The following is a 17,722-nucleotide window of genomic DNA, read 5'->3' as shown; positions in this document are numbered from 1 at the left end:
GAGGGTAGCTCACAAACAGCTTCCAGGTGCGAACCGGAGTCAGACAAGGATGCTTGTTGTCACCACTTCTCTTTCTCCTCGTCATTGATTGGATTATGAAGACATCCACTTACGAGCGTAGGAACGGAATCCAGTGGACGTTGTGGACCCAGCTTGATGACCTGGACTTTGCCGACGACCTTGCACTCCTTTCGCACAGTAAACAGCAGATGCAAGAGAAGACCAGCGTAGGCTGGGTCACTACAAAAAGTAATTTCCCTCTGTTGATACTCACACTTTCTTGTCAGCTTTTGGGAATGGGCCACATCCACCCTAATTGAATGGGCCTCGGTAGCATTGAAACCCCGCCCCCCCACTTGGTAAGGCAACTCCCATCTTTTCATGTGCTGTATATTTATACTTGCCTACTGTATTTTTCACTCCATGCATCTGATGAAGTGGGTTTTAGCCCACGAAAGCTTATGCCCAAATCAATCTGTTCATCTCTAAGGTGCCACAAGGACTCCTTGTTGTTTTTTCTTAGCAATATGTCAGCCAGTTCCTGAGAAACAGCCAGTTGTGACCCACCTGCCAAACATATCAGTGTCACATCACAGCACAGGGGCCAGCCCCACAGACCTCACTAATGCTGTTTGCAGACCTGAGGGAACCAGGAACATGGTCGACCAGAGGCTTCAGGGGTTTGGCAGATAAGAACATAAGACTATATGGTCTATACAATCATGGCTGGTCAATAAGGACGTGTTATTTACTCCTTCTCATAACACAACAACTAGGAGGTCACCAAATGGAATTAATAGGCAGCAGATTTAAAACAAACAACGCACAGTCAACCTGTGGAACTCCTTGCCAGAGGATGTTGTGAAGGCCAAGAATGTAACAAGGTTCAAAAAAGAACTAGATAAGTTCATGGAGGACAGGTCCATCAATGGCTATTAGCCAGGATGGACAGGGATGGTGTCCCTAGCCTCTGTTTGCCAGGAGCTGGGAAGGGGTGACTGGGGATGGATCATTCCCTCTGGGGCACCTGGCATTGGCCGCTGTCGGCAGACAGGACACCGGGCAAGATGGACCTTTGGTCTGACCCAGTCTGGCCGTTCTGATGTTCGAAGCCGAGGGCACCAGGAACGTGATCCGGACCAGGAACACGGTCGACTGGAAGCTCAAGGGAGTTTGGCAGATGCTGTGGGCAGAGCTGTAACGAGACATATTTGCGCCTCCTGCTGTTTTTTTTCCAGCATTTCTCCTCCCCGCGACTCTGTGCCCTGGGCGGCTGCCCCGCTCGCCGGCCCTGGCTATGGCCCTGGCTGAGGGAGGCCCCGGCTTGGGGCAGGGACTGGGCACAGATGCAGAAGAGGAGGAGGCTGGGGCTGGAGTTTCCATCACTCAAAACCTTTCAGTTGAGCTGGGATGTCTCTCTCTGAGCCCTCCCCGGTAGCACAGCCAGGAGCTCTTGGGGGGATGCAGACTTGGCTGGGTGGGAGAAGTAAAGGTGTAGCTATGCCCCCTCCATGCTCCTGTCTTCTCCACCTGGCACCAGCAAAGCCTCCTCCAGCCCCTCCCTGTCGCAGACAGGCTCCCTACACACACGATTTACCGTCTCTATTTCTCTGCACGGCGTGTGGCAGGGCCCCTCCCTCCAGGCGCTGGGGATGGCGCGGCTGCGCCAGGCTCGCTCACTGCCCAGTTCCTGCGATTGTGCGGTCGGGGCGTTTCGACAGTGCGTGTGTGAGTGCGTGTGTGTGTGTGTGTGGTCCCCTGCCCTGTTCCCTCCCGGGGGGCTGCGCCAGGCCAAGCTGCCTGTAGGTGCTGAGGGGGGCAGGCCTAGGTCCTGGCCAGGGCTGGGGCAGGGAGAGGCGGGAGGGAGCTGAGCTTGGTGGGCTGCGCATACTGGCCAGCTCAGCTGGGTTTGCAGTAACAGCGCCCTCCAGAGGCAGGGCCAATCCCAGTCCCGCAAGGCAGCAGGGCCGGAGCCCAGCCCTGGGGGGTCACCCCGACCTTCGGCTTGAGAGTAACAACAGCAGGTGCAGCCCCTGAAACAACAAGGGGGCAAATGCGGGCTGGCACCTCCCAGAGCCAGGGCAGAAAGGCCCCCAGGGCCTGGCCAGGGCTCTTCCAAGCAGCCTGCTGCCCATGGCAGGATTGGAGACAGGAGAAACCGGGGGGCGGGGGGCTCAGGCTGCAGGAGGCTCAGGTGGGAGATGTGGCGAGCGGGGGCTCAGGTTGGGGGACGTGGCCTCCTGGCGTTTGGGTCACAGGGTTTGGGCCCAGTCTGACTTGGAGCTAAAAGTTCAAAGGAGCCCAAAGCTACTGGACAGAGACGCTCCCTCCAACCTGCCGGGATTCCCAGAGCCAGGGACCTCAGTGTGGTGCCAAGTGAGAGCGTCCCTCAGACTGAACTTCCTCTGCCCCATGGAGCCTCCCCCAGGCCAGGAGCTCCCCCGTGGGACCCTCCGCCCCTAGAGCTCCACTCTGCACCCCCGGGCAGGGAGCGGTGCCCTCCGGTCAGCACGGCCCACTCCGCGCTGCGCTTGTGTCAACCCCCGGCCCCCCTGGCCCACGCGGGCCTGGCCAGCGAGCGGCCAAACCCTCCCCACCCGCAGGGCAGGCGGCACCTGGTCAGCCACTGGCAAACACTTCTGGGAAATTCGGTTCCCGATGCAGGAAAAAAACAACTTTCAAAAGCCAGCGGTTGCTCAATACCTGGCACTGCCAGTGAGGGAGGTCATTGGAGCAATAAATAGGAGCCTGACCAGGAGCCCCAGACATGAGCGTCTGGAAGACTCACCTGGCATCTGCCACTCCCAGAGACTATGGGGAAAGTCGTCTTCTCCCTGCTCCTCGCCCTGCCTCTGGTGACCCTCGGGGCCTCCTCAGATAAAAAGGTACAGGGCAGGGTGAGGGGCCGAGGGGGCTGGGCGCTGGCTCTGGGGTGTCTCAGGCTGGGCAGGGTGAGGGGCCGAGGGGGCTGGGCGCTGGCTCTGGGGTGTCTCAGGCTGGGCAGGGTGAGGGGCCGAGGGGGCTGGGCGCTGGCTCTGGGTGTCTCAGGCCGGGCAGGGCGAGGGGCCGAGGGGGCTGGGCGCTGGCTCTGGGTGTCTCAGGCTGGGAGGGTGAGGGGCCGAGGGGGCTGGGCGCTGGCTCTGGGGTGTCTCAGGCCGGGCAGGGCGAGGGGCCGAGGGGGCTGGGCGCTGGCTCTGGGGTGTCTCAGGCTGGGCAGGGTGAGGGGCCGAGGGGGCTGGGCGCTGGCTCTGGGTGTCTCAGGCTGGGCAGGGTGAGGGGCCGAGGGGGCTGGGCGCTGGCTCTGGGGTGTCTCAGGCCGGGCAGGGTGAGGGGCCGAGGGGGCTGGGCGCTGGCTCTGGGGTGTCTCAGGCTGGGCAGGGGGAGGGGCCGAGGGGGCTGGGCGCTGGCTCTGGGGTGTCTCAGGCTGGGGCAGGGCGAGAGGCCGAGGGGGCTGGGCGCTGGCTCTGGGTGTCTCAGGCTGGGGCAGGGTGAGGGTCCGAGGGGCTGGGCGCTGGCTCTGGGGTGTCTCAGGCCGGGCAGGGCGAGGGCCGAGGGGCTGGGCGCTGGCTCTGGGGTGTCTCAGGCAGGGTGAGGGGCCGAGGGGCTGGGGCTGGCTCTGGGGTGTCTCAGGCTGGGCAGGGTGAGGGGCCGAGGGGGCTGGGCGCTGGGTCTGGGGTGTCTCGGGCAGGGTGAGGGGCGGAGGGGCTGGGCGGTGGCTCTGGGGTGTGTCAGGCTGGGCAGGGCGAGAGGCCGAGGGGGCTGGGCGCTGGCTGTGTGTGTCTCAGGCTGGGCAGGGTGAGGGGCCGAGGGGGCTGGGCGCTGGCTCTGGCGTGTCTCAGGCCGGGGCTGGGCGAGGCCGAGGGCTGGGCGCTGGCTCTGGGGTGTCTCAGGGCGAGGGGCCGAGGGGCTGGGCGCTGGCTCTGGGGCGTCTCAGGCCGGGGCAGGGTGAGGGGCCGAGGGGGCTGGGCGCTGGCTCTGGGGTGTCTCAGGCCGGGCAGGGCGAGGGGCCGAGGGGGCTGGGCGCTGGCTCTGGGGTGTCTCAGGCCGGGCAGGGCGAGGGCCAAGGGGCTGGGCGCTGGCTCTGGGGTGTCTCAGGCCGTGCAGGGCGAGGGGCCAAGGGGCTGGGCGCTGGCTCTGGGGTGTCTCAGGGCGAGGCCGAGGGGCTGGGCGGTGGCTCTGGGGTGTCTCAGGCAGGGCAGGGCGAGGGGCCGAGGGGGCTGGGCGCTGGCTCTGGGGTGTCTCAGGCTGGGCAGAGCGAGGGGCCGAGGGGCTGGGCGCTGGCTCTGGGGTGTCTCAGGCCGGGGCAGGGCGAGGTGCCGAGAGGGCTGGGCGCTGGCTCTGGGGTGTCTCAGGCCGGGGCAGGGCGAGCGGCCGAGGGGGCTGGGCGGGGGCCCGGGGGGGTGTCCGGCCGGGGGGGGGCGTGGGGCCACGGGGGCTGGGCGCTGGCTCTGGGGGGTCGCAGGGCGAGGGGCGGAGGGGGCTGGGCGCTGGCTCTGGGTGTCTCAGGCTGGGCAGGGCGAGGGGCCGAGGGGGCTGGGCGCTGGCTCTGGGGTGTCTCAGGCTGGGCAGGGCGAGGGGCCGAGGGGGCTGGGCGCTGGCTCTGGGGTGTCTCAGGCTCGGCAGGGTGCGGGGCCGAGGGGGCTGGGCACTGGCTCTGGGGTGTCTCAGGCTGGGCAGGGTGAGGGGGCCAGGGGGCTGGGCGCGGGCTCTGGGGTGTCTCAGCGTCCGGCTGGGCGCGGGGCCGAGGGGGCTGGGCGCTGGCTCTGGGGTGTCTCAGGCCGGGCAGGGCGAGGGGCCGAGGGGGCTGGGCGCTGGCTCTGGGGTGTCTCAGGCCGGGCAGGGCGAGGGGCCGAGGGGGCTGGGCGCTGGCTCTGGGGTGTCTCAGGCTGGGCAGGGCGAGGGGCCGAGGGGGCTGGGCGCTGGCTCTGGGGTGTCTCAGGGCGAGGGGCCGAGGGGGCTGGGCGCTGGCTCTGGGGTGTCTCAGGCTGGAGCAGGGCAAGGGGGCTGGGCGCTGGCTCTGGGGTGTCTCAGGCCGGGCAGGGTGAGGGGCCGAGGGGGCCAGGCGCTGGCTCTGGGGTGTCTCAGGCTGGGCAGGGTGAGGGGTCAAGGGGGCTGGGCGCTGGCTCTGGGGTGTCTCAGGCTGGGGCAGAGCAAGGGGCCGAGGGGGCTGGGCGCTGGCTCTGGGGTGTCTCAGGCTGGGGCAGGGTGAGGGGCCGAGGGGGCTGGGCGCTGGCTCTGGGGTGTCTCAGGCTGGGGCAGGGTGAGGGGCCGAGGGGGCCAGGCGCTGGCTCTGGGGTGTCTCAGGCTGGGCAGGGTGTGGGGGCCAGGGGGCCTGGCGCTGGCTCTGGGGGGTCTCAGGCTGGGGCAGAGCAAGGGGCCGAGGGGGCTGGGCGCTGGCTCTGGGGTGTCTCAGGCTGGGGCAGGGTGAGGGGCCGAGGGGGCTGGGTGCTGGCTCTGGGCTGGGCGCTGGCTCTGGGGTGTCTCAGACCGGGCAGGGTGAGGGGCCGAGGGGGCTGGGCACTGGCTCTGGGGTGTCTCAGGCGGGGGCAGGGCGAGGGGCTGAGGGGGCTGGGCGCTGGCTCTGGGGTGTCTCAGGCTGGGCAGGGTGAGGGGCCGAGGGGGCTGGGCGCTGGCTCTGGGGTGTCTCAGGCCGGGCGGGGTGAGGGGCCGAGGGGGCTGGGCGCTGGCTCTGGGGTGTCTCAGGCAGGGCGAAGGGGTTGGGCGCTGGCTCTGGGCTGGGCTGGGGGCTCTTGCTTAGGGAGGATAGCATGACAGCCCAGGGCGAGCGGCAGTGAAATGAGGCTTGGGGAGGCGAGGGGGAGAGGGACTGCCCCCCTGCAGGGATTTTACTCCCAGGGGAAAGCAGCAGCGTCTCTTACAGCAGCGTTTGGGCTGAGCCGCTGCACGTCCCATCAGGAGATTCCACCTCCCGCAAAGGGCAGGGGCAGGAATGGCTCTGGGGTTTGTTATGTTACTGTGACGGGAAAGAACTCCTGGGGCGCCCGGCGGATGATGGAGCCGGGAGCAGAATGTCGCAGTGGGTGGGCAGAAAATGCCCCCTGTGAATGTGTGAGGATGGGCAGTGCGGTGCTGGGGAGCCCTATACCCAGAGCCAGCTGGGGGAGCCGTGTCCCAGCGAGCAGACGCAGCTGGCCAAGCAGGAGCGGCCCAGATGCAGCAGGCTGAGCACTGGGACACAAGATTCCCTTTGGTTTGATAGCATGACCCCGCCCCTTCTCTGGCTGCCGGTCACCCCCGGCTGTTTGGCACTAGGGTCCCATGGCCCTGCCTTTGCGAGGGTAGAGCAGGGCAAATTGGGCACGCGGGAATTCCCAGCCTGGATTCACCATGGAGCCAATTAATTCAGTTTCTCATCTCCAAACCTAGCCAATACCAGCTTCTTCAGAGGAAGGTGCGAGGAAGCACGGAGGAGGCAGTGATGCGATTACTGTGCCCCAGAAGAGCTTCCGACTGAACCCAGCAGTCAGGGGTGCACTCCTGCCCTGAAGCAGGACGGGTCAGAGCCCTCCCAAAACTTGTATTTGTTTGAATCGTTACTGTTCTATTTCAGTCTGGTTTCATTCACTGCAGAAATGTCTGAGCCTTTTCTGGACAGTGCTAAGCTTTTGGCCTTGATGAAATCATGTGGCAGGGAGTTCCACAGACTGTGCATAGTATGAGAACGTATTTCCTTTGGATGAGTTTTAAATGTGCTGCTTTTCAGTTTTATTTAATGTTCCCGTGTTGTGAGAGTGAGCAGCAGCACCCGGGAATCTCCACTATCATGTGTCCCTCTGTCATGTTTAGCTCTTACGTGTCTCCTCTCTGTCTCCCCCCGTACATCTGTACCCACCCTTGTCACCCCTTTGCGAACCCCTCGACTCCTGCAGGGTCTGCTTTGAGCTGGGATGGCCAAACCGGAACCCGGGCTCCTCGGGAGGGCTTCCCAGGGACTTATATAACTTCCAAAACCCAACGTTAAGAGAATGGTAAGAAAAAGTCAGGCACTCAGAAATCAGGGAATACCAGGTTGCCCAGACAACCTTACTTCAGCTGCTTTGTACATCAGCCCCATGCTACAGTCTCTAACTCCACAGTCACAGACAGCTCCGTCAGTGCATACAGGCATCCGCTGAGGCCTCAGTCAGTGCACTCATTCAATGCCTTGTTATGCAAGATTTGCTTTTATGCTCATTATTCAGGCGTAGCCCTGGGCTTTACTTAGGGTATGGCTACACTGGCGAGTTGCAGCGCTGGAAAGCCTCCACCAGCGCTGCAATTAGTAAGTGGCCACACCTGCAGGGCACTTCCAGCGCTGCAACTCCCTGGCTGCAGCGCTGGCCGTACACCTCACTCGGCATGGGGAATAAGGATTCCAGCGCTGGTGCTGCAGCGCTGGTCATCAAGTGTGGCCACACACCAGCGCTGTGATTGGCCTCCAGGGAATAAGGTGTATCCCAGAATGCTTTTATAAATCACTCTCTTTGTTTTGTTGTGAACGAGCTCCGATCGGAGCTCCGTTCTGTACCTGGCTGTAAACAATCAAATGAGAGGCAGGCAGGCAGGCAGAGTGAATGAAACAGAACGGAGCCGATGGGAGCTCCGTTTGAACTGCTTATCTATAAAAACAAACACTGATCACAGCAAACAGGAGCTATCTGTACCTGGCTGTGAACGATCAAATGAGAGGCAGGGGAAACAGTGTTGGATGCAGGCTGTTAGGGTTTGCAAACATTTTGTGATTTTTCCAATCTCTCTCTTCCCCGCTCCCTGTCACAGTACACCACAGGGAGTGAGTGAAAAGGGGGCAGTCTGTGTTGGAGGCAGGCTGTTTGCAATTAGAGTTAAGACTAAGGGCTCATGAACATTTTGTGATTTTTTCCAATCCAGGAAGCTAACACACAGTGTTGGCTCCAAAAATCCCCTCTCTCTTTCCCCCCGCTCCCTGTCACAGTACACCACCCTCCACCCCCCTCTTTTGAAAAGCACGTTGGTGCACTTGAATGCTGGGATAGCTGCCCATAATGCAGCACTCCCAACAGCGCTGCAAATGCTCCAAATGTGGCCACACACCAGCGCTGCTCCTACACAGCTGGATGACCAGCGCTACAAACTACCAGCGCTGCAAACCGTAAGTGTAGCCATACCCTTACTGTGCACCGTTTAAAGCCTGCACTGAACACAGAGCTGTTCATTTCCTCCTGGGTTTCTCTAGGTAGCTCTTGCTGGAGCATTTTAGTGGGTTACAATATTCATGATGTCAGGTATCAGAGGGGGAGCCGTGATAGTCTGGATCTGTAAAAAGCAACAGAGAGTCCTGTGGCAGCTTATAGACTAACACACATATTGGAGCATGTCATGCATCCGACGAAGTGGGTGTTTACCCACAAAAGCTCAGGCTTCAATACGTCTGTTAGTCTATAAGGTCCACAGGACTCTTTGCTGCTTTTAACTATTCATGAGTTTATGTTCATGGAAACTCTTGGGAAGGGCTCTGAAGAGAGAGAGGAGAATGATCTGCCTAGAATATCTGCCTTCTGGTGAGAGAAAGCAGCTCAAGCTATTTAGTTTATCCCAGAGACGGCTCAGCAGTCACTGGAACATGGAACACAAGTCCGTACGTGGGGCAGAGATTTCTGGAAGCAGCCAGCAACTTGCTCTAGCAGCCAAAGGCAGAACAAGGTGTAAATTTTAACCAGGAGGGGAATTAACAACTCACCTAGGGATGTGGTGGAGTTTTAAAGTCAAGACTAGGTGTCTTCCTCAGAGCTCTGCTCTGGCGCAGCCAGCAGTGACACACATGATCGGCAGGGCCCTTCGGCCCCATAATCCATGACTATGAAGTGTCCCCGTTTTACAGGTGAGGAACGGGGATGCCGAGGTCAAGGCCAGATCCGTCACAAGTGCTGGCTAATTTTGGATGTCCCATTTGTGAGGCCAAGGGTCTGGTTTGTCAGAGAACTTGGTTCTTGAGAGCACTTTCCACGCTCGAAGCCCAGCTCCCACTGACCGCAGCAGTGAGGGCCCCGCCCTTCTGCGAATCTCACCCACGTCGTCTCGAGTCAGGCACCCAGAAAATGAGAGCGCACTGGGGCTCTCGGTGACAAGGCTGGCGTAGGTGACTTGCCCAGCATCACATGGGACCCGTGTGGCAGAGGCAGGGACAGAATCTCATCCCCGGGGCAGCATTCAGCTGTCGCCACCATGAGACTGTCCTCTCTCTTCCTGCAGTCCCCTGCCTCAGTCACTCCGCACCTTCCAGCTTCTGCAACAAAGGAGGCAGGGGTCCTACGGCTCATTCCCTGCACTGCCCCAGAGCAGGTCGGTACTGAGCACTGAATGAGATGGGGCCTGTGGGAAAATAGCATGTGATCAAGACATGGACCTCATGCCATGAGATCTCGCTGAGGCCAACAGCGGAGCAGGGTTTGGAAAGGGGCCGAGTGTTCCTGTGGGGAATGGGAACTGCCGGAGTCAGTGCGCGAGGAGAAAAACACAGCACAGGAGGGATCGAACCCCTGAGCCAGCCGTTCTCTGCAGGTTTGGGGCAGAGAAAGAGGCTTCCCTCTGGGTCACAGGAATTCGATCACAGACCCTGCGCTGTTCCTCTCCTGGTTTGTGGGTCTGGCTCCTGCGTTCCTGGCCTGGGGGAGTGTTTGACCCTGCAGCACTGTGGGGGGACCCATCCTGCTGACTGTGTCCCTCTTTCAGTGCGTCCTGTCTGGATTGTGGAGGAATGAGCTGGGCTCTAACATGACCATCTCTGCCGTGAACGCCGAGGGGGGATTCACCGGTTCGTACCTCACGGCGGTGACGGCCACCGACAAACGCATCCTGGTGTCTCCCCTGAAGGGGTCCCAGAACCGCAAGAGCCAGAGGAAGCAGCCGACCTTTGGCTTCACCGTGAGCTGGACTTTCTCAAGTACGTGGCCCGAGGGTTCGGTGCCCGGGGTGGAGGGGAATTCAGTGCTAACCAGGCTGAAACACTTCCCCGCCCAGTCTCTGCACCATCCTCTGCTCTTCCGGCCCCTTAACGCTCAGCTCTGGCCAGTGCCAGCGCTCTGAGCCAGCACTGAACAGACCGGAAACGAGATACTAATGTACCAACCGCAAACCAAAGGGCTGGGGCCCGGCCTCGCCCCCCGCCCGGCCCATCGCCTACGCTGGGCTGTGTCTCCGAAGCCCTGGGGTCCATCCTGGGCTCTGCCTGGGACTCGCCGAGGGCCCTTGGGCACCTCCCCCATCACCTGCCCACCTCGCCAGCTCAGCAAGTGCTCTGGGGACGAGAGGCGCTGGGGGGCACCGCGAGCTGCTTTGTCTCCAGCCTGGCTTGTCCACGGCAGCCTGCTGGGGGCGCTGGAGAGCCCTGCGCGTCACTGTCTGTAGTAGGTAGTGCCGAGGCCTCTGTGGCGCTAGGCGCTGGACAGCGCCAGCCCCTGGCTCCGCGCTCAGCCATCCGGTGTGCACAGGGCACTTGTCGGCCTCCCCAGGCTGGCTGAGAGGCCTCGCTCAGCAGGACGCGCCAGGGACCATGACTGGGGGGCTCCGCAGCAGTGGGCAGGGGCTGGGGGGGAAGCAGGAGCGTGTCCCCTGCAGCCGCAGGGGCTGTGAGACACGGGTGGAGGGGGAGCCTGAGGAGGGAGTGCAAACCAGAGCAGACTGAGGGGTGGGGACAGAGCCTTAAGGCTTACGGGGGGGGGGGGGGGAAGGAAGAAGCAGGGGAACCTGAGGCAGGAACGTCCATTCAGCCCCTGCCTCCAGCCCCATCCCATTAGTCTTCCCCATTCCCTTCTGCCCCTCCCCCATCTCTATCCCCCCACTTCCTACCCCCCGTTTCCCTGGCCTGCCCCATCCTCATCTGCCCTCCCGACCCCTCTGCCCCCTCCACCCTACTCTGACCTGTCCTGCATCTCTTCACCCCTCTGCATTGCAGACAGGCTGCGCCCGCTGCCCCTCCGCCCGGCCCGGGGAGAGCAGGGGCCAGCGAGCGCACAGGAAAGGCAAGTTCTCCGCTCCCAGTGCCGGTGCCCGGGCCAAAGAGGCAATTGCAGGGAAAGTCCTGCTCAGCCCCACGCTCGGGGACTCTTGGGGGCACTTAGCTGCCAAACTCTAACAAGTGTCCACTGAGCATGTGTGAGGGCGATTTTTCGTAACTTGCAAAAGGCCAGTCTCCCCCGCTGCCAAGTGTCAGGCCCCAGCTCAAGCGTGGGGCACTCAAACTTCCCACTGAGATGCTGATACGCAATTTTTAACATGGCAAAATTAACGTATTTTCCCCCAACCTTGTTCTTGGAAATGGCTGAACCATATTATGATAAAAAGTAAAAGAACCCAAAACCCCACCAGCCTGAGGCAGGTGCCTGGCATGGGAAACTTCAGCCGAACTCTGCCAGAAGCTGGGAAGGGGTGACTGGGGATGGATCACTCGATGATTCCCTGTTCCGTTGATTCCCTCTGGGGCACCTGGCACTGGCCACTGTCAGAAGACAGGATACTGGGCTAGTCTGACCCAGTGTGATTGTTCTTATGAAATGCAGCAAATTATAATCAACTGAGAACAGGGTCTTATAATGGAAAACGTCAGGGGCTCTTAACTCTAGGTGCTGCTGCCAGCTCCACCTAAAACACGAGTTTCTGTTCTATTCTGTAGCGGTTCCTTCCACTCCAGTCGCGCTTTAAGCAACTCCTCCTCCTTCCCTGAGGTCTGGGTCTGTCTCTCAGGGGCCTCACTGACTTTCACGCCTGTCCGGTTCCCCCACAGACTCAGTGACCGTCTTCGTGGGCCAGTGCTTCATGGATGATAACGGGGAGGAGATTCTGAAGACCATGTGGCTGCTGCGCCAGGAGGTCAGATCCCCCAGCGCCGACTGGAAAGCGACCAGGTGGGTGACTGGGCACAGGCTGCCCAGGAGCGAAGGAGCCGCCTGCGGAGCTGGGACTGCAGGGCCTGGGGCCGTCTCTGTGCCGAGGGCAGGGCTGGGATCCTGGCTCTGGTCAAAGGGCTCCTAGCGCTGGAGATGTAGGAAAACCAGCCTGTGGGGACAGGGCAGGGCTCTCAGCCCAGAGTCACAGACCCGTGGGGACTCTTTGCCCTACAGTGTCTTAACCCTACTCCGACCCCTGACCCTGACCCCTGACCCTAACCCTAACCCTGGCAAAGCCCTTTCCTGCTGTCACCCTGGGCCGGGCCCCAGCACAGGCCGAGTTGCCCCATGACGCAGCACACACCCTTCCCCTCACGGGGCTGCTAGTGCCCTCGGCCTGTCCACCTTATGGAGAGGCCCATATGGAGGAGGGTGGGGGAGGGAGGCTGCCTGCCCGGGGGCACCTCCCGGGGCACCAAGGGGAGCTTTGAGCGGGTGGCTGCTGGCGGGTCCCTGCCCCCAATGGCCCTGCTGAGCACCACGGGGATAAGCAGCCCCCAGAGTCCCTGCCCGTCCCCTGGGTGCTGCTGGGTGGCTCTGAGGCCGTGCCAGTGCGGGGTGCCCACAGCCACGCTGCCTCCCTGGGCTGGGCGGCCGGGCGCCCCCCGAGGCGCAGCCTGGAGGAGACGTTTCCCCAGGCCGTGGTGCTCAGGCAGGTGGCCTGGGAGGGGGGTGTCCTTCTTTGGTCTTTTCTCCTTCTGAGGCTGATGCACTTTCTGCCCCTTCGCCCCCCCTCGCCCTCTCCCACCCTGTCTGGGGCAGCACCGAGCACATGGTTTGTGCTGGACAAATAACAGGTGAGAACAAACCACAGAGGGAAAATACCAGGCGCTGACGGGCTGCTCACTCTCGCAGGGAAAGGCTGGACAAGAACCAAAGGCTGGAAGCTGAAGCCGGACAAATTCCCATCAGAAATAAGGCCCAAATGTTTAACCCTTGGAGCAAAGGGCCCAGGGCAGTGCTGGGTTCTCCAGCTCCTCACGGGCTTCAGATCAAACCCGGCTGCTTTTCTGGAAGATGCTTCAGCCATTCGCGAGTTACTGGGCTCAGGGTGGGGGGCAGCGTGGCTGGCCTGTGCTGCACAGATCAGACTGGATGAGCTGATGGTCCCTTCTGACTAAGGGTAAGAGTCTGTCCCAGGGATTTGTAGTGAAAGTCAGGGACTGGTCGTGGGCAATGAACAAAAATTCATGGAAGCCTGCAACAAACAGAGAAACAAACAGAGCCTGCCGGGGCTTGCAGCTGCTCCTGCAGCAGGGGCTGACCACTGCTGCTCCAGCCCCGCAGGAGCTGACCCAACCACAGCCGCTGCTCCAGCAGGCTGGGGACCACTGCCCGGCGGCCCCAAGGTTGGCTGCCGGTTCTGGTGCCTCCCCGCACTCCGGCCGCAGCTCCAGAGACCCCGGTGCTGACAGCTGCTCCATCCCTGCCCCAGAAGAAGTCCTGGAGGTCACGGAAGGTCACAGAATCCGTGACGTCCGTGTCAGAATTGTAGCCTTACTTCTGACTGTTGCTCTATGAATCTATGAATTCTGCGATTCCCCGCAGGGTCGGCACAAATGTTTTCACCCGGATCAAGTGATGGAACGTAGGTGAATCTGTGAGGAGCGACGGTGCCCGGTGACCCAGCAGCACCGTGACCCCACTCTGCAGCCCCAGGGCTCCTGGTCCCCCCGTCTGGAATTGTCTGAGATCTCTCGAGAGCGTCTCGCCCGGTGTCAGGGCTGTTTGCTGGGCTGCAGAGGCGCTGTCTCTGTCTCCATCTCCCTTCGCTCTCTGGTTCTCGCCACTCCAGAGTCGCTTCCTGCGGCCCCCACGCTGCGGTTTAGTTCCTTTCCCAGTAAAGTTCTAGTGCGGGAGGCAAATGAGTCTCTGGTGTTTTTATTGCTCTTGGGCTGAAGCTGTTGCTGAGCCGTGATTCCCACCTGCCCCTCCCTGGATTCCCTGCCAGGTGCCGATTCTCTCCCATGAGCCGGGCCCTTCCTGGGACGCCCCTTGGCAGGTTCATCCCCTGGTTTGCTCCTTTGCTCACTGCCCATTGCCTGGGCAGAGAGTGCAACAGCCGTTGTACAGCCCCGAGGAGACGCCCTTCCTGCTAAACAGCCCTTCGCTCAGGAGGTTCCTGTCTGGCGCTCTCAGCCCGAGGTTTCATTTCTATCGGGAATCCGGCACTGCCAACCTTGAGTTCTAGGCACCAGGAGCCAAATAAACATTTTCCATTGGAAAAACAGGGCTCAGTTCTGTGTGGTTCTCCCTTGAAACCCTCCACTGGCGGCGTAACGCTCCGGAGGGACCCGGCACGGGGAAAGGGATGGGCAAACCTGTGGATTAAAGCTCTGGAGGTTCAAAGTCACATGTTTTCACCCACCCCTGACTAAAATCCCACTGCTGCTTGAATCCGATTGGAGGAGTTGGAAACCCTGCCCCCCATGATAGAGCAGGAAGAGAGAGGCCTTGAAGTGGGACCTGACCTCATCTCCTGGGATTTGAACAGCCCACGGAGCACGGGAGTGGCTGGCCCTGGTGCAGAGGGTGGAGGGGTCAGTCCCTGGGGCAGGCCCACGTTAACACACTGGAGCAATAATCCAAAGGGGGAGGAAGCCTCTGGGGAGCAGGAGCTCAGCACTGTAGCATTTAACTTCAGAAAGGGGAACTACGCAGAAAGGAGGAGGCTAGTTAAACAGAAATGAAAAGGAACAGTCACAAGAGGGAAATGCCTGCAAACTGCCTGGAAACTATTTAAACACCATAATAGAGGCTCAAATTAAATGTAACCCCAAAATAAAAAAGTAGTAAAGGGACCAAAAAAAAAGCCACCGTGGCTAACAGAAAAAGAGGTGGTTGGAGGCAAAAGGTACCTTTAAAAATTGGAAGTCAAATCGTAGTGAAAACAATAGAAAGGAGCATCAACTCAAGTGTTGATTAGGCCTATAAACAATACGAAGAGCAACTGGCCAAAGACTCAAAACGAACATCAAAAATGTGTTAATTACGTCAGAAGCGGGAAGCTGCCAGACAGTCGGGGGGGCCCTGGACACTGGGGATGCTAAAGGAGCACCACCACGTCTTCGTATGGCTGGTGGAAATGTAGGGCAAGAACTTTAATTTTACATTCACATGGTTAAGTGCGATAACTGCATCAGGAGCAGTGGCGTGTATCACTGTGGTGCCTCCTTCGTATCTGTGAATCGGGCATTGAGTCATTATATGATCCATGGTCTGTTCTGGGTGACCAGTTGCATACTGGAGAGTCTTTAATTTTCCATTTGTGCAGCAAGTAGCTGCATCTGCCATGGTTTGTGCGGCTACGGGTTGGGGTTCCAATGAGCTTTGAGGGAGATTGAAGCCAGGGATCTTCTGCATCGGGTTTTTTACGAGGTGTTTATTTGTGACTTCTTGTGCACTCCATTCAGCTTTCCAGGCTTCATCAGGGTTGAAGTCGTTGTGATGTTGCACTCGGTATGATTTTATGAAAATATGCTAATGTAACTGGAATATGCTTCATGCAAAAGGTCTCGTGTAAGGTACCACTACAAAGCTTATAATGTACTGGGGGTGTTCATCCTATTTGTATAAATGTACCACTCTTGTATCTGGGACTAGAAATATGAAATATAACCCTGAGGGCCTATTGTCATTATGCAAAGTGTGGGCCATTAACGGTGGTTTGGATGACTCCCGTTAACCAGAACAATTGTCTGAGGATGGCTCTGTTTTACTTGTAAGTCTCCCTGTATACGTGTGTGCTGGCAAGTGGGCAATGAAATCTTGCAGTGACATGTGATCACGTCACCTGAACTGGAATCCATCTTTAACCTGGTGTCTGAGGGTACGTCTACACTACCCGCCGGATCGGCAGATAAGAATGCTGGAGATTGCTAACAGCCTCATTAAGTACTTCTAAAATTGGCTTTGAAAATGGGCTTATAAGGCTTTCTGCATATTGATGCATGCCAGAGGCCTGGTGTTTTGCAGCCTTTTCACATAGTTTGTCAGCATTGGCTTTGCTGATCAGTTTGACAAACCAAGCTCCTCCACTTTTACCAATTATAGCATTGGGAAGTTTTCCTTCTTCATAAGTTTTTTTTTTGTTGTTGTTGTTTTTGCAAGAGGTGCACCAGTAGCCATCTTTTGTAACCCCAATAAATGGGGACACTTTGACAAACATCAGGAACAGCCTTTAGGTTTTGGAGACACTGTTTCTTCAGTAGGTAGTTGTATTTGTGCTTCGGGCTGGTCGGATGTAGCTATACCACTTGAACCTTCAGATGACATGTTGATATATTCTTAGTTCTTGATGTGTTCTTCACCTTGGTTAGTTTTTGATGCCTTTGAGTGGAAAAATTGTTGTATTGTTTTTTGTCTTTTCATTTTCACTTTGACATGCAACATATAAAAAAGATATGAATAAAGTAAATGTTTTGTTAGGATAATGCAAATTTAACACAAGGATAATGCAAGTTACACCAAAACACATAACAAGTCTAGATTTCTAAAATAATATATAATTTTTAAAAAAAAATGTACTTAATTTTAAACTGACTTTTGAAAAGTAAGCCATCATGGGAAGTCCTGTCATGGATCAGTAACTGGTTAAAAGATGAGAAACAAAGGGTAGGAATAAATTATCAGTTTTCAGTGTAAGCAGAGTCGGGATGAGCTCTACCTTGACATCTGGTGGTGAATTATGGAGAGTGTGGAAAAGAATTTCAGAGGCTGATCTTGTTTGCATAGGCACACCCACCCCATGGCACAGCCTAGCATAGCCCACGACAGCCTAAAATGGTCACTTTTACACCTGTGGGATCCCCAATTTCTCTGTTATTGGGGCAGGAGGAATAAAGTGTTGTCACCCTGATTATGTGAATGAGGAACTATGAGACTGTTTTATGACAGAGGGTCTCACCATCAACTAAGTAGCACTCGCTAGACAAGGGACATGGGTTCCAAAACTGAGTGAATTGAGAGAGGCTGGGGACAGGTATCTGGACCTGGTGGTGTGGGCCCTTTGTGTGAGCCAGAAGCACCAATTACATCTCCTTCTCTCTCCACTATTGAATGTCAGAGCTGGTTTTTTATTCCATTAAGAATCTCATTACAGGTTACTGAGCTGAACTCACTTTGGGCTAATGGTGCACCAGCACTGGGGCTCCCCTACTATGAGCTGAAATCACTAAAGAGCTAAAATTACGGAGCTGAGATCACTGAGTGCTGTGTTAACTAGTGTGGGAGCCTGAAGCTATATTGCGGAGCAGAGCAGTTTGTGGGGATGGCTGGTGGAGCAGAGTGGACCAGTTTGTGGGATGGTTGGAGAGGCCTGCGGAGCTGAGCAGTTTGCGGGGATGGCTGGCGGAGCAGAGCAGCTGGCGGAGCGGAGTGGAGTGGAACTGAGCAGTTTGCGGGGATGGCTGGTGGAGCAGAGCGGAGTGGCTGGTAGAGTGGAGCAGTTCGTGGTGAAGGCGGAAGCAGAACCCCACGGAGAGCCAAGACAGTCGGCCCTGGACCACATAAGGTGCCCCTTTCTACCCAGGCTGGGGGGAAAAACATCCTGCAGAGAGACTCTTGAACTCTGGGGCTGCACTGACCAGGGACAGAGACTTTTGGGTTGCGGGACTTTTGGGACTGTGGGTGATCTTTGGGTTGCTGGACTCTAGGGACATTTGGGGTATTGGACTTTGGAGTCTTGGGGGGATTTGGGGGTTGCTGGACTCAAGAGCCCAAGGAAAAAGGACGCGGCCCAATTTCCTGGGGTGGGTCTTTGCTCACGGTTTGGTCTATGAACTCTTGCTGAGGCGTTT

General features: G+C 58.6%; 1 protein-coding gene across 13 annotated transcripts; it reads left to right on the top strand.

The window, feature by feature from the left end:
• Positions 1-2,732: 2,732 nt before the first annotated feature.
• On the top strand, positions 2,733-13,685 carry LOC120407671 (avidin-like). Of its 13 annotated transcripts, none has more exons than XM_039543496.1 (7): positions 2,796-2,885; positions 6,891-6,989; positions 8,861-9,321; positions 9,712-9,922; positions 11,762-11,882; positions 12,780-13,047; positions 13,473-13,685. In XM_039543496.1, the coding sequence occupies exons 3-6, from the start codon at positions 9,205-9,207 to the stop codon at positions 13,021-13,023; spliced, it is 693 nt and encodes a 230-aa protein (XP_039399430.1). In that variant the 5' UTR covers positions 2,796-2,885; positions 6,891-6,989; positions 8,861-9,204; the 3' UTR covers positions 13,024-13,047; positions 13,473-13,685. The 13 variants fall into 13 exon arrangements, with proteins under 13 accessions (XP_039399434.1, XP_039399441.1, XP_039399430.1 ...); XM_039543504.1 differs by lacking the exon at positions 6,891-6,989 and adding an exon at positions 6,388-6,517 and having other exon boundaries at positions 9,232-9,321; XM_039543505.1 differs by lacking the exons at positions 6,891-6,989; positions 8,861-9,321 and adding an exon at positions 6,388-6,517.
• The last annotated feature ends 4,037 nt before the right edge of the window (positions 13,686-17,722 follow it).

This window comes from Mauremys reevesii, linkage group 6 (assembly GCF_016161935.1).
Source record: "Mauremys reevesii isolate NIE-2019 linkage group 6, ASM1616193v1, whole genome shotgun sequence".
NCBI classification, from domain to species: Eukaryota; Metazoa; Chordata; order Testudines; family Geoemydidae; genus Mauremys; species Mauremys reevesii.
The sequence above is the reverse complement of the archived record's forward strand: the minus strand, read 5'-3'. Positions and strand labels throughout refer to the sequence as shown.